The sequence below is a fragment of the Eutrema salsugineum genome, unplaced genomic scaffold, assembly GCF_000478725.1.
Source record: "Eutrema salsugineum unplaced genomic scaffold, Eutsalg1_0 scaffold_2, whole genome shotgun sequence".
Taxonomy (NCBI): Eukaryota; Viridiplantae; Streptophyta; class Magnoliopsida; order Brassicales; family Brassicaceae; genus Eutrema; species Eutrema salsugineum.
In genome coordinates, this window is record NW_006256829.1 from 12,815,871 (window position 1) to 12,832,634 (window position 16,764).

At 32.3% G+C, this 16,764-nt stretch overlaps 2 protein-coding genes across 2 annotated transcripts; both read right to left on the minus strand.

The window, feature by feature from the left end:
- LOC18016401 (protein DETOXIFICATION 50) lies at window positions 1-1,702 on the minus strand. The gene has a single exon (XM_006401807.2). The coding sequence runs from the start codon at window positions 1,657-1,659 to the stop codon at window positions 115-117; it is 1,545 nt and encodes a 514-aa protein (XP_006401870.1). The 5' UTR covers window positions 1,660-1,702; the 3' UTR covers window positions 1-114.
- A 10,735-nt stretch (window positions 1,703-12,437) lies between these two features.
- On the minus strand, window positions 12,438-16,027 carry LOC18016402 (serine/arginine-rich splicing factor RS41). Its single transcript, XM_024155696.1, is given in 7 exon segments — window positions 12,438-12,690; window positions 12,767-12,979; window positions 12,981-13,325; window positions 13,409-13,650; window positions 13,738-13,850; window positions 14,753-14,863; window positions 15,941-16,027. Coding segments are annotated over 6 exon segments (1,050 nt in total). The 5' UTR covers window positions 14,859-14,863; window positions 15,941-16,027; the 3' UTR covers window positions 12,438-12,659.
- Between the last annotated feature and the right edge of the window lie 737 nt (window positions 16,028-16,764).

Genomic DNA, 16,764 nt, shown 5'->3' on the forward strand with positions numbered 1-16,764 from the left:
TAACGACGAACCTCTCGGATGTTATCATTATTTCACAAACTTTACATTAGTCACCTTAATGATTTCATTCCAATTAAAGAAGAAAGTTATCAATTAATCCATAAGAAAGTCATATCAAACAGAGCGATCTTCTAGCAACCTCCCAACCTCCACATCCCCGTCGTCGCTGCCGCTACCTCCGTCGCCCTTCACCGCCGTGAGCTCCTTAGCCCTTGCCGCCTCCAAATCCCAATTAGTCCTACAAGTCGCCACCATCATACCAATCACACACGATATCTGCGCCGCGAGCATCCCAAGCCAAAGTCCCTTAAATCCTAACCCAAACCAAAACGCAAGAGCCCCTCCCACCGGCAAGCCAACCAAATAAAACGCCGCAAGATTGATTTTACTTCCTATCTTCGGCCTCGCCGACCCTCTTAGAACGCCGCATCCCGTCGTCTGAGGGCAGTTTCCGAGCTCACAAAGTCCAACAATTGGCAGAGCCATCAGAGTCAGTTTAATGATTTTCTCATCCTCCGTGAAAACTTTAGCCCATCTGTTCCTGACCGAGACGGTGAAGGCCAGAGCCGTGAAGCCAAGAGCGATGCTGAGACCGAGTCCAACGATTGCTGCTCTTCTCGCTCTCTGTGGCTGGTTCGAACCCAGCTCGTTCCCGACCCGAGTCGAGACTCCGAAACTCAACGAGCTCGGGAAAATGTAGACAAGGGAAGTGATCTGGATGAGAATCCCCATTGAAGCAACGGTTGCTTCAGGGTTTATGAGATAGCCACAGAGCACAATCATGATCTCGTAGCACCACCACTCGAGACAAACAGATACACAACTCGGTAACGATAGAGCGACGAGTTTCTTCCATTCTCTCACTCTGTCTTCAAACGACTCCACCTTTGAATCATCCTCCTCCTCTGCCTCGTCGCTACTTAGCTTCTCCTTGAAGAAACGGATGTAGAGGTAGAGAAACGCGACAAGGTTGAAATTTGAAACAAACCCACTAAAGGCAAGGCCTTTAATCCCCATGTCGAGATACACCACGAGGATTTTCGTTATCGGAAAGTGAAGACCACTCGCGATCGCTGTGCAGATTGATAAAGGTATGGTCTTTGACTGCGTCCTGAGGGAAGCTCTTAATGGGTGTAAGAAAGATTGAGCGAAGAGATCTGGAACAGAGTAAATTAGAAAGGTGTGAGCTTCAGACACAAGATCCTTGTCCTGTTTCAACATTTCGAGAATCTTGTTGATGTTCATCCAAAGAAGTGCAACGGGGATAGAAGCTGAGAGGAGCTGGATGATCCCTCGCTGGATTGTAGCCCGGAAGAGTTTATGGCGTTTTGCGCCGAAGGCTTGGGCGCAGATGGTTTCAACTCCCATGTTTAAACCGGAGAAGAGAGAGTATCCGGTGATGTTTGCAAATGCTAGGGCGAGGGAGCCGCCGGAGAGAGTGGCTCCGCCGATACCGGCGAGGAAATACATGGATATGAATGAGCGGATGTAAAGGAGAAGACCCGTGAAGACCAATGGCAAAGAAATTTTGCCAATTGAGATTGCTTCATTTGTGAAGATGGAGAGAGGAGCAGAGTATTTTTGTAGTTTCTGTGATTTGGAGATATTTTGGAGTATGGGTACTCGAACTTCGTCTTTGAGAGGACTTATTGGACACATTTTTTTTTTTTTTTTATGTTTTGTTTTGTTTATATCTGTGACTGCGAAAGAGACGAAAATATAGAGAGAGGATTTTTTGGTGTGGAGAAGGGGAAGTGAAGCATTGGGTTTATATAGAGAGGAAAGTGGCTAGTGTTTTAGTATTACTTTTTTTTCCAAATTTGGTCATATGTTTTTCTCATTTCTAGTCAACATATCACACGCGTAATTTATTCAATTTGAATCTGTACACATGTATATGTATATATACGTATATGTATGATGAACTAAATTTGAATCCGTACACATGATTTTTACTCGGTTTATAAGTAACACAGTGAATAACATTCATATAGATCAGTAAAACTACAAATTCTAAGTCGCAATTTTTCTTTTTTGAAAAAAATATTTATTTCATTATTGTAACTTACTCAAATTGAATTCATATCTGGATTCTGTTTGAATATGTAAACATAAATGATTAACTATATTTGAATCCACAAACACAATTTTAACTCTCTTTGAATTTATATTGTTACACGTGAATAACATTTATATGAGTCAATAAATTACGAATTCTAAGTCGTATTTATTTTATGGAAAATTTTAATTTCTTTATTGTTGTATTAACTTTTCATATTTATATATGTGTGATTTGAATTTGTACACATGATATATATATATATATATATGTGTGTGTGTGATTAACTAAATTTAAATCCGTATACACGTTTTTTACTCAGTTTTAATTCGTATAATAACACGTGGATAACATTCATATGGATTAGTAAATCACAAGTTCTAAATCGTAATTATTTTTTAAGAAATATATTTACTTTATTATTATAACTTACTCAAATTAAATTTACGATATGGATTCTGTTTGAATATGTAAACACGTGTGACTAACTAGATTTGAATCCACAAACATAAATTTTTCTCGTTTGAATTTATATTATTATACGTGAATAACATTTATATGAGTCAATAAATTACGAACTCTAAGTCGTACTTATTTTTAAAAAGTTTTATTTTCTTTATTGTTATATTAACTTCTCATATTCGTATATGGGTGATTTGAATTTGTACACATGTATATATATATATATATATATACATATATGTGTGATAACTAAATTTGATTCCATAGACACGTTTTTTACTCGGTTTGAATCCATATAGTAACATGTGGATAACATTCATATGGATTAGGAAATTACAAGTTCAAAGTCATAATTCTTTTTTTAAGAAATATATTTACTTCATTATTGTAACTTACTTGAATTGAATTCATGATATGGATTCTGTTTGAATATGTAAACATGTGTGATTAACTAGATTTGAATCCACAAACATAATTTTTACTCTGTTTGAATTTATATTCTTACATGTGGATAACATTCATCCGGCTCAATAAATTACGAACTCTAAGTCGTATTTATTTTTGGAAAATTTTATTTTATTTATTGTTGTATTAAGTTCTCATATTCGTATATGTGTGATTTGAATCTGTACACATGTATATATAAGTATATGTGTGATTAACTAAATTTGAATCCGTACACATGTTTTTTACTCGGTTTATAATTGTATAGTACCACGTGGATAACATTCATATGGATTAGTAAATCACAAATTCTAAGTCGTAATTCTTTTTTGAGAGATATATTTACTTCATTATTGTAACTTACTTGAATTGAATTCATGATATGGATTCTAATTGAATATATAAACATGTGTGATTAACTAGATTTGAATCCACAAACATAATTTTTACTCTGTTTGAATTTACATTCTTACATGTGGATAGCATTCATCCGGCTCAATAAATTACGAACTCTAAGTCGTATTTATTTTTGGAAAAATTTATTTTATTTATTGTTGTATTAAGTTCTCATATTCGTATATGTGTGATTTGAATCTGTACACATGTATATATCAGTATATGTGGTACTGAGTATACATACATGTGGTAATAATACTCTGTTCCCTAATATAGGAAGACTTCTTCTTTTTTTTTTTCATTAGCTTAAGTGCCTAGAACGGTTGGGTTAACCAAACTTGTGGTACTGAGTATACATACATAACATTTTGGCGGTGGATCCGAGCACTCCTTGCTAGGTTATCCGCTTTTGAATTCTTTGCGCGTAAAATATGTGATATAAGATAGAAGCTGAATCTGTTTTTCATCTTCGTTATCTCTTTTAAATGTAGAGCAAAAACTGACCATTCTTTGGGTGTAGACACCATCTTCACCAACTCTGAACAGTACGTAGCAAAAATGGTTTCCATCTTTTGATTCTCCAGCATACAATGCATAGCCCATATAAGGGCTTCCATTTCTGCGTGCAGAGGCGTAAGACTTTGTCTTACATTTTGTGCTCCCATTATTGTCTGTTTGACATCTTCCTTAAAATAGAACCATCCTAGATCTGTTACTGACTCCGTATCTTTCCACGATTCATCAATATAACACCACTAGCCTTTATAGACTATAGATATTGATAATAAATATTAATAAATTTATAGAATTGCAAAAATCTATATGTGTCGAATCCTGTTCGGAGCTTTGAGCCTCCAATATAGAAGGAATTCACAACTTTAATATACCAGAAACATGCATATCTCTTTGACGGGAAAACATAATCATTAAAGCCGAAAATTATAGTTGTTACTGGTTATAAAATTAGATATACATAAATGGATGGAACATTACAGTTTTCAATAATTATACTAAAATATTACCATTGTGTGGAATTAAAGAAAATCAAGATTCCACGCACAATTGGTAGGTATATTTCTCTCTCTCTTTTTTTTGGTTTGACCATGATACAAATTTTATTGTAATAACATATCACATAATTTAGTTAGACAAATGTCTAGAAGAATTGGTTATCCGACAATATAGACGGTATGTATTTATAAGATATTGCAAGTCAACGATGAAAATGATCCAAATATATACAGTATCATTGCAATGTGCTGATGGAGAGAAGTGATGACATTAGAATTGGTAATTTACGTTCACACGCGCTAAGAGCCTAAAAAGATTGCCATATGATTTGATAGTTAGTCGAGACCAACTCAAAATATTGAAGTACACAAAATTTAACTTTTCGTTATTCACAATTTTGCTTTGACCAAGATATGAATAGAATTATAAGTTTATAACTTAATTAACACGGAGCATAGTAACAAACAAAAAACAAAGGGACCGGTCAAATTCTCATGTTTATCATACCACTAGCACTTAGACGAGTGGGACTGGAACCTATTCAATCGAAACTTCTTCTTCTCTCTCTCTCTCTTTTTTTTGTTTTAACATCATTTAGTGTTTATAAGTTATAACTATTTAATTTGTCTAACTTTTCAAAGTCGTAAACACGGTGTGCCCCACACGTTGAATTAGAGTCAAGTATAAGTTGCCAAATGGAGTTTAGGGATGAATAACAACTTAAAAAGGTATGAACAAATTATGAAAAAGGTGCAATATAATATTTGTGAAGTGTTTTCCATTTAAATATTGGTCCCATTGTTTTTTCTATTTTATTTCGTCGTACTTGTTTGAATTTTGTAATTTAATCACTAAATTTTAGGATCATATATAAGATTATGTTTCCTGCCGGAAAGGGAAAAACAGGGAGAAATATACAGTATAGTATAAAGAAAACTCTTATGAATAAAAAAGATGGAAGTGATTTTTTTTTAACAGCTATGGAAGTTGGTTCTTTAGAAAAAAAAAAAACTATGGAAGTTAGTTAATAACTTAATATGCAAAGTGGGATTGACTGGTCGGACGTTGACCAGGCAAAATAGTGTTCAACACTGGAGAAAAAAAACGGAATTTCGTTTCGGGACCAAAAACAATAAAAGGAAGACAACTTGTACTTTGGGACAAAATAAACAAAAACAATCATGCTGCTATATAAACTGATATAAGAACTAAGTTTTGTGATGATCCAAAACACTAAATTTAGTGTAAAAAAATAAAAATATGTGTAAAAATACTATGGACGTTAAAGGTTATAATTAAATTTTTGTAACACTAAAATAATTTATACAAAAATATTAATGTCATATTTATTTTTGATTACAGATATAATCAATGAATAAATAACAAATTAATTATATTATTTAATAGAACAATTAAAAATAATAATATTTTACTCCAAATATGGTGTGGTATTGTTCATAAAATGCCAAAAACAAAAGTATACTGTCTCATGTGCTGTCTGATTGGAGCAATTCACATATCAAATTTGGTGTTTTACTGTCTGGTTGGAGTTGCTCTAAGTTTACAAATTTATTCATGTTGAACGGTTTAACTTATGTTCTCTAAAATATATCAAAGTAAATAATTAAAATTTCCTTTAACTAAAATAACAAATTATAGTTATATTTAAAATGATTATATGAATATCTATTTTAAACCGTGTTATTATTTAATTTACTTTAGAACAATCTTTTTTGAATTGATAATTATAATTAACTTGTTGTGGTAGTAATTTAATTGTTTGATTTGCTTTCTAATAGTTTTTTTAGAGATATTACAAACCATGTTAGAATGGGACGGTTTGACTTTGGTACACTCTGTAATGGATGGAATTTACGAATTTGAGAACTACAAAATAAACTCAATTTGATAAACCTCTTTTGATAAATATTTTTTCGGTTCAGTGCCCAAATAATATTTTAATGAGTTTGAACATTGGTGATGATGCGCTAATACAAAATTATAGGGCTGCATATGCAATTCTTTCAAATGGTTTTGAGTTTCCTACAATTTAGGTTTCCTTTTCCTTTCTTTTTTCTTTGTTTACCTTCAATAATTTACTACAGTGTTTACTTATTAGTTGAGAAAATATGTCAACAAAAAGAAAACAAACTACCAATCAACTTTGAGGTTTAATACATATGTTCAGAAGAAATGGAAAGGCGAAGTTATATTATGCGTTCAGATTGTGACTGTTTATTAAGTAAGCCCGCAGTAATTGCTTAATTAGTGCGCGAAGTTACACAAATTGGTTTTTGGTGAGTTCAATTCATTGTATAGATATTTAAATTTGGTTCATTGAATTGGATTTGCACCTTGCATAACACATTGGAAAAAATGACATAACATAAACTGTTGGGAACAACAGACGCCCATGCCCATTTTCCTTTTCCTATTTGAATTCTCTTTCTAATTGTGATGTTTACAAATTTGAACAAAATTAAGTAAACAACCAATGTAAGTTTTGATTGGACGAATACTGATTACATCGTTTTCTCGTGTTATATTGGATCACTTGTAAAATATAATGACAGTTTTGGTGGTTTACTAATTTTCCTAAATCCTTACACGTCTCGTCATTTTTAGTCGAACAAATTGTCATTGGCAGCCGTATAACTTGTAATCCAATTATAAGGGACACTTTAAGACATTAGTGCAATCTTTGTTGGCTTTATTTGGTCAAGAACTATATTTTATTGTTAGCTTTAGAATCAGCTTTATCTTTCTTTCATATTTTGAAGAAAATTAGAATTATAGAAATTTTAGTGTTATAAATATATTAGTGTTAATCCATATGAAATTTAGTCACAAATAGAAAGTACGTACTTAATTCACAATTTCACAAATAGAAAGTACGTATTTAATCCACAAAGATAAGATAGACTAATCAAAAGGATCTAATATTTGAAACCACTTCGCAAATGGTACGGTCCACGTAGATCAAGAAAGATAGACATAAACATTAAGCCATTAACTTAGAGTCTAAGAATCTACGAGTGAATGAAAATTGTTACATTGCATCAGAATGGAGACCAAGACGACTAGGAATTGAAGATATACAATAATATAATGCATTATCCATGAAACGAAAGTGAAGAGAAGCTTAAAGACTACAAGGATGTGGTGTAGGAACTTCTAGATAGCTTTTCTCCCTAGATGTTTTTCCATTACATTTAAAAAAGAAAGTAATTTTTTAGTGAATTTCACCTAATTAAGCAAGGTGGATTAATTTAGAATTTGTGTTAGACGCTAAGTTGAAGTGTCAAAAAATATTTTGTACATTGTTTTGTAGCTTGAAATGAGACGAGAAACTAGCAAAAATATCAACAGTGTCAGTTTTTTTTTTATCAGTTCAAGCAAATAGAAGTGGAATTAAATTTCTCTAAGAGCCCACACGTCAAACAAATATCAAACAAATAGAGGTAATATATTGCAAAATTCTATACACCTAAGTCATCTTCGTATAGTTCGTGTACGATTAATGATACTCTTACTTTGATTAACTATCCTACATACAATCATATCATTTCTTGACATCATAATTAAATCATAATACGCCACTATTCAAGCATGCGCCTATATATATGTAGCTCACAACTAGTTGTCTTCTGTTACACACGCGTCTAGTATGTGGAAAATAATCGCACAACGACAGAAAAAATGTTATAAAACTTTGCATCTCCTTAACTTGTTTTCCCTGATAATGTTTGTTCATATTACCACTCCATATATTTTCTTGATGATCACTCTTTTTTTTTTTTGATTATCACTCTTAAATATGCATAAAAGCCAGATATTTTGTTGATTTACCAAATGTCATTATATTATTGAACAATGTGCATGTATATATTAAGAAGGACTAATAATGTTCTTTTACGACTAATCCCTTTGTCAATTGCATGTCATATTCATCTAACCGAAGTTTGTAACTTTAATATCCTACATATCAATTTAAATGTCGTGATAGAATAATGTTTTGTTACTATATATCATTTTATGATTTCAAGAAAAAAAAATCAAATTTATTGCTTTATTTTTAATTAAATTGATAAAAATATTAGATAATATAGAATTCCAATAGTTAAACAAAGATATAGTTACACATTTATCTTTTTCTAATGCATATAAAAATTGTCAAAATGATACTCCCTCTGTTCAGAATTATTTGATGTTTAAGGTTTTTGCATACAGTTTAAGAATTCATTTAATTTTTATTTTTCCTATACTAAAAATATTATTTATAATTCATTTAAATATCATTCAACCAATAAGAAGACTATCTGCAGAATATAAAAAGTCAAAAACTATAAAAATTCATTAAATTTTGCATTGAAAAGTGAGAATATCAAATAATTCTGAACAAAAAAAACCTTCTAAAACATCAAATAATTCTGAACAGAGGGAGTACTTAATTTGAAACAGAGGAATAGTTTATACTTTCTCTATTTCATAAAAGAATGTCGTTTCTACAATTATCCAATCTTATTTAAGAAAATTGTTAAAATTTTTACTAATCTCTTTATTAAAACATTAGATCAATTAATCTCTGTAATTAATACACTAAACTAATTAAATTAAAATGAGAACTTTATTCAAAAAATTATTTTGGAGATACGAAACCATTCAAACCAAATTATATGTTATATCTTTTAACAAAAAAAAATACAAGACCCACTTTTTATGAAATTAAAATATGGGTTTAAAATGACAATCTTTATAAAGCGCAAGTCATATTAAAATTCAATAATGTGTTAGTTGTCGAGGAAAATATTTTTACAACGATAATCTACAAAAGCTTCACTACTAATATTCATCGGGGTTGAAAAATGAAACGTACAATCATATTCAAGGATAACTAAAAAAAACTTTAGAATCTTATTTAATTTTTTGGAATAAGCAAGGGAAGTGGTCATGGTTATCTACTTATCTTGTCGACGATAGCCACTCGTCGTGCAATTTTTTCTGCTGTACCTTTTTGTCCTGTATATCTTGTCTTCTTTCCTACTAGTTACTACGAAATACATTTTCCATATGTTGACAAAAAATAATAATACATGTACATATATTTTTGCCTATTTCTGCTCTTTTTATGATGAATTCCACGAAGTACGTACCTTGAGTCAAATATATAATACAGCTTTCGGTAGATCTCTCTCCGAAAGTTCTTTGTGCTGAAAAGCTCTGTACTAAAGAATCACACGTGTTGCATATATATATATATATATATATATATATATATGTATATATATCTACATGTATATATATCTACATGTATTAATGTATTAATATATATATATAAGAAAAAAAACAAAGTAAATGATGATACCGGTAAAATGTAAAACAAAAAAGAAGAACAAAGGTCCAAATTATTGAACCAAATTAATTACGGATAATTTTTTTTGTCTCATATCGATATAATAGAAAGATAAGTTTGGACTAGAAATTTAAACGAAATATATATATATATATATATATTTGATCAAACTCAATTATATTTGTGATTTGGTTTTCTATCTGACCAAATTTTGACATAGCAGACAGTAGACACTATAAAAATTAGTCATCGAAATCTGTTTAGATTTCAACCTTGACTAAGTTGAGTATCTAAATCGCATGTATACTTTATTAAATAAATACTTTTTATTGCAAAGAAAAAAAAAAACCATCAACATTGTCTCTGTATACTACAGTTTGGATAAATTTTCAATGTTTACAACTTTTTTTTTTTGCGAAAAGGGTTATGTTTACAACTTTTAAATGATTCAAAAACATATATTAGTACAATCATGCATGACGTGTCAATGAATATCAACTACATTCATTGTTTCTTGGAGATAAAATCGTAATCAACTTCTCGTTCCCCTTTTTCCATATTTTCATGAACTTCACTAATCCAGCTCAAACTATATATTTAATGAAATGCTATTAGTTGTAAACCAGGTAATCTATGACAGGTCCCTTTTACTAAGATAATCATCACTACAATAGATTCCTAACGTAATTTATTTTATAATATAGTATAAAAGAAGAGAAAAAAAAAGTTTTTCTTTATAGCCGAAAACAAAAAGAGTTTGGAAAGCCAAAAGTAGGAAGCTTGTTGGAGTAAAAGCAACAAGATAGGAGCTGAACTTGCCAAGGGGGATTCATCTTTTTGACGGCTTGCACATCCAACGGTCCACATTCCCCTAACATCACACTTCTCATTTTAATAATTCCATTTCTTTTATTTAGTATTTACTCTTATCATATATACTCAATGCAATGTAATAGTCGGCAAAGTGGGATTAATCAATATTCAATTTGAAGCAGAGAAAGATACAGTATAAACAGTGTCCCCTTTCACCTTTTTTTTGTTGACTCATGTTAAATTTATAGGCTTGTGTCTTATAATACATTATATTATTTTTTCTAGTTTTTTGGTATGAGAACTTACCATGTCTCTTCGATACGATGGTTATTATTGGCTCATTTTTAAACTAAAATCTGCATTTGAACCATCAATAAATCTAATTTTCTACTGAAATCCATGTTTAACCCATTAATAATTTTATTTAGGTTGACAAATTGTGATATCATATTAAATTTTGATATAATATTAAAATTTCACGAGAAAATTAGAAGAAAAATCCTAGAAGAAGAAGAATAATAATAATAATAATAATAATAATAATAATAATAATAATAATAATAATAGTAATAATAATAATAATAATAATAATAATAATAATAACAATAATTAGACCAATCACTTCATTACTGATTCGTTTTCAAATTGGAATTCCATAAAACTTTGAAACTTTCAAAATTTTCTTCTATATTGGAATTTCTTGAAAATATTTTGGATGATTTGGTGACATTAACTGTTGCATGTTTCATAACCATTAGAACTGATTGTGAAGAACAAGCTAAGAATTGATGTCTCTATCAAAAGATCCATATAATTTAATAGAATACTAGATTGCGTTCACTGCTTGAGTTTTGTTAGTGATCGATAATAATGTGTGGGAAGAATTGAGACACTCAATAAATCTAACTTATCTCTGAAATCTGTGCTTTAAACCATTAATAAATTTTATTTAAGCTAATAAATTGTGATACTAAATTTTGATTTTATGCTAAAATTTCACATTGAAAATTAGGAAAAAAATGAGAATAATAATAACAACAATAATAATAAAGATTTATATCAATCATTTCATTACTGATTAGTTTTCAAATTGGAATTCCATAAAACTTCGCAACTTTCAATATTTTCTTCTATATTGGAGTTTTTTGAAAATATTTTGGATGATTTGATGATATTAACTGTTGCATGTTTCATAACCATTAGAACTGATTGGGAAGAACAAGCTAAGAGTTGATGTCTTTATCAAATCTATCAAAAGATCCATATGAGTTAATAGAATACTAGATTCCGTTCACTGCTTGAATTTTGTTAGTGATCGATAACAATGTGCATGTGGGAGTTGCGTTTCTAGACTCTCATGTCTCGAGAATTGAGACACTCTCTTTTTCTTTACTTTTTATAGTAAGTTTTAGCCTAATAAGTAACCACTCTCGCACTCACTCTCCCTCGTAGATGTTTCTGCCTAACTTTTTTGATTCCCTCTTTTTCATCCTCATTTTTAGCTATCCATGACGTAATATATGTGAAATTAGTATCACCACTTTATATTTGTTATGTTCATCAAAGTGGTTCCTAAGTGCATATCTAATATAACCATCGGCAATTCCCTTAAATCTCATGTTTCTATTCGTTAACTAATACATGCCACGTTAAGTTATTTAATCTTGCATGTAAATTATACTGTACATTCAATAAACCCCAAAACCTAATGCCATGAACAAAGAAATATAAACTATTATATTTAGACGCTAAAAATGTTTTAAATTTCTCTTTTTCTTCGTTCTGTGCCACATTGGCCTAGCACATTAACTATGTAACCACCGTCAATAATGGCTTAAAACTTCTGATTCTGTCGACTCTCTTTTGTTGCATCTACATGTTAAACAAAAGCTGCGCTCATAAAAAAACATCTACTGAAATATAGTAAACCAAAGTCAGGTGCAATTTTAACCAATACTACAATAACCGAATTCAAATGAGTCAATAGTTAAGTTTACAGTAGCACTTTAACAAAGACACAAATAACACTTAAAAAACAGAACATAAGTCGTAAGACTTCAGACACAGCTACTTCGAGAGAGACATCGTTTGTTTGTGAATCCGACACACATAGAAGTCCAATCATTCCTCAGCTGGAGGCGAACGAGAGTGGCTGCACCAGTTCAAAGCACAGAATGTGTCAAGCATATGATATCAATGATAATCTAAAGATAGTTTTGAGATTTTACCTCTCGCGAACCGGGCTTTCTGCACCATCATATCCTCCTCTTCCGGATTCTTCTTCCATTACCGGTCCAGGGCTTTCAACTTGACCATTCTCAGGGCTTGACTTTGACCTTGACCTCGACCTCTCCCTCCTCTTCTCATATGGAGGAGGGCTCCTGCTCTCACCATGTCCGTTTCTTGGACTCCTGCTCCTCACAGCTCCATTCTCTGGGGCTAGCCAACTTCTCCCTCCTACGGTCATCCCTCTTGTAATCAGGGCTAGACACCCTCTCCCTCCTGCGATCATCCCTCTTATAGTCCGGGCTAAGCCTGGCTCTCTTGTAAGGACTCGGGCTGCGTCTTCCTCTGCCATATTCAGGACTAGTCCTCTCCTTCCTGTGTGCAACTGGACTAGCACCACGGCCATAGTCAGGACTTCCTCTTTCTCTCCTGTAAGGACTCGGTGATCGCCTTCTCCTGTCAGGTGACCTATCACGACGTCTTTCAGGACTGTATCCGTTTCCTCTCGCATCATCATCTTTCATTGCATACTCCACTGAGATCACCTTATCCAACAGCTTACTGCAACAAAGAAAAAGGTAATCAGACGATGGGAACTTGAAGCTCCAGCATTATGAGAGTTGTGAAAATAGACAGAAAGAAACCTCGAGTTTGTAGCATCCAGTGCTCTGGTGGCGTCTTCTTGGGACTCATATTGGATAAATGCAAAGTTCCTTCTGATTCGAACGTTAACGATTTTTCCATACGGCTCAAAGTGTCTCTCCAAGTCCCGAGTCCTAGTGCCCTGTGCATCGAAGTTGATCACAAACAGAGTCTTGGAAGGTCTCATCCCCGATGATGATCTTCTTGATCCTCCACCTGACCTTGCAGCACCTCCACGCTCATTCTACACCAACAGTTATAATTTCCATTATTCAATCATTGAATATTATTCCGATAGTAACTCTGAAAAATGATAAGTCAATTTCCTTACCTTTGTCCACTCAACACGGAGTCTGCGTCCTTTCCGCCCAAACTCATACCGATCAAGCGCTCGGATGGCATCTTCAGCATCCCTTTCGTCTTCCATATAGACAAAGGCAAACCCTGTGAAGACAAGAAACAAAAGGAAGACATCAGAACAGAAGGAACAATCAAGAAACTAAACCAAGATATAACCTCCCGTCGCAACACGAAAGACCGTTCTCCTTCCATCGGCAGCATCAAAAACAGCCTTTTACATACAACTGTGACATATAAATTTCGAACATTCCCTAGAAACTCTTTCAAACTATAAGTGACTAGTGAAGCAGTTTACAGACCTTGCATTATGGAATTAATATGTCAAGGAACAACTGAAAACGAGGGTGATTGAGACGGAATCGTGAACAGGAAACAAAGGTGGTGCATTCTCCATTTGTTCCTGATGCCTCTGTGGTGGGGAGGTTGGTATGACTCTACCAAAAAGGCATGTCCAAGAGTAGGAAAGTCATGAGGGAATGAAATGCAACTAAGTCGAGGATAATGGGAAGAAGGTGGTGCCATTGCGGATGAGTGGCTGACTCTTAATTTTTGGCAGGAAATGGATTTTCCATATGGTCCATCAATGGTGGGAGAATGGGCATCCCAAGATCGAGGAATAAAACAAATCCTGCGCCAAAGAAAATGTTGAGTATGGCGGTTTTACCCTAAAATTACTTGTTCTTTTCTCTTCTAAAGTATGGATCGCTGAGCTTCATGCCGTGTGCTTCAAGTGCCTCCACAGAGATGACTGAAGAATCGATGGGCATACGGAGTGCAGAGACCACACTTTGAAAGGATGGTGACGATGGTACTCCAGAGATTTTCATGGAATGAGCGCATAAGTGGATTTTTAAGAATGAGGAGTTTTGGATTTTCGCTTGCTCATCGGATTTGTAGTGGTTTACGAGACTTCTTTGTTCATCCAAGTTAACAGAAAAGAAAACAAAAAACAGAAAACTAAGAGAGCCAAAGAGCCAAGGACTTACCAGCTTTCATATCAACCCTCTCAACCCTTCCATATTTTCTGAAAAGCCGCTCAAGATCACCCTCACGAGCGTCGTACTCGAAGTTCCCACAGAAGACAGGCTTCATGTTTCCTGCACAGAAGACATGAGAACTCGATTAAATTGCTCCCCTCAACAACCTAAGCAACAAAAGATACTTCCCAAGGAGTCCACAACTTTAACAGAGAACAGATTTTCACCAAAAATAAACAAGCATATGGATATGTTTAAATTGACTGCTGTGTTCAGGAATCCATCAATCTAAGAAGTTGAGTACCTCAGATTAATATCAAAGACCATGAATATAACAGAAACCGAACCACTTCAAATTTTGGATGAGATTTTACTTCAAGATTTTCGAGTTAAAAGCTATACTGAAACTCAAATACATAACAACGTAAGCAACAGAAGATACTTCACAAGAAAATTCACAAAAACAGAGCATAGATTTCACCAAAATGAACAACTGAAACACACTCCAAGAGAGAAGCAATAACAACCATGTGTGTTTGTTTAAATTGACTACTGGCTTCATCTATTCATCAATCTAAGTTGTATACCATACCAGAAAACCGAACCACGCAAATTTTTTGATAAAATTTACTTCAGGATATCAAGTCGATAGCTATAATCAAACTCATATCCATCACAACATAAGCAACAAAAGATACTTCCCAAGGAATTCACAAAAAGAGCACAGATTTAACCAGAATTATCAATTGGAACACACTCCAAGAGAGAAGCAATAACAAGCCTATGTGTTTGTTTGAATTGAATACTGTCTTCAAGTTTTGTACCAGAAACCAAACCACATCAAATTTTGATTACTTTTAAGATTTCAAATTTTTAGCTATAATCAAACTCAAATACATAACATCTCATTATAATCAAAGGAAATGCAGCTAAAGTTAGCAAAAACCTCAGATCTGACATCAATCATAAAAGAAACCAAACCAAAAAAAAAAGCAAGAGAAGCTATAAAATTTCACAACAAACGGAACAATATCATAAGGAAACAAACAAGAACTCAAAGAAGAAGAAAAATGAAAAAAATAGATACCGATTTGTAATTTGGCGAACAAGAAAAGAGAGAGAGAAAGACTAATTTGACAAAACAGATATCGAAATTCAAGATCTCCAAAACTATAAACGAGCAGCTGAAAACCTTACCGGCCGTCGAAAGTCGAAACCCTAGAACAAGCTCTTAGATTTTTTTGCTTTCTTCGAGGCTCACGAGATAATGAAAGTGAAACAGATAGATATCTTTATATATTTATTTTATTTTCCTGATATTTAACCTTTTTCAACCAAAAAAAAAATTAAGTCTAAAGCTGACCCTTTGGCTTGACTTTAATTAACAAAAATAAACACAAATAACTGATGTGATGTAAGCAAGTTTTTTGTTTAAGCTTTTAATGGTGGAAGTCTACAACGGTGGAAGTCTTTTAATTCAGTAGTCGACTAAAGATTAATTAATATTTTTATATCAAATAATTTATAAATTTTAATTTTCGGAAGATACAATTTCTGCAAATTATTAATAAAGATAAATTTATAAAGAAATTTTCAATGTTGTATAAAGAAAGCCGTTTATTGTGGTCCTAAACTACCGTTAATTCTTATGAAACGGTGTAGTGTAAGAAAAATCGTTTAGCATATATTCTTATAAAATGGATAAATTTGTCAATTAAAAAATTATTCTTATAGTAATATTGCTAATCTGTAATAGATAAAAAATTTAAACGAAAAAAATAATAAAAAATAAATTAGACAGAAAAACAAACTTTTATGATTGAAATTTTATAAAAATTTATGAATTTTTTTTATCCATTATCATATTAAAAAAACATTGAGTTATGATGAATCTCTAACTACATTTTGTTAATAAACTTGCATATTTCACAAATTAACCAAATATAAAATATTGGAAATGTGTATACTAACTCTATCTTGTAACACGTAAATTTTATGTAGCTAAAAACAAAATATTGGCG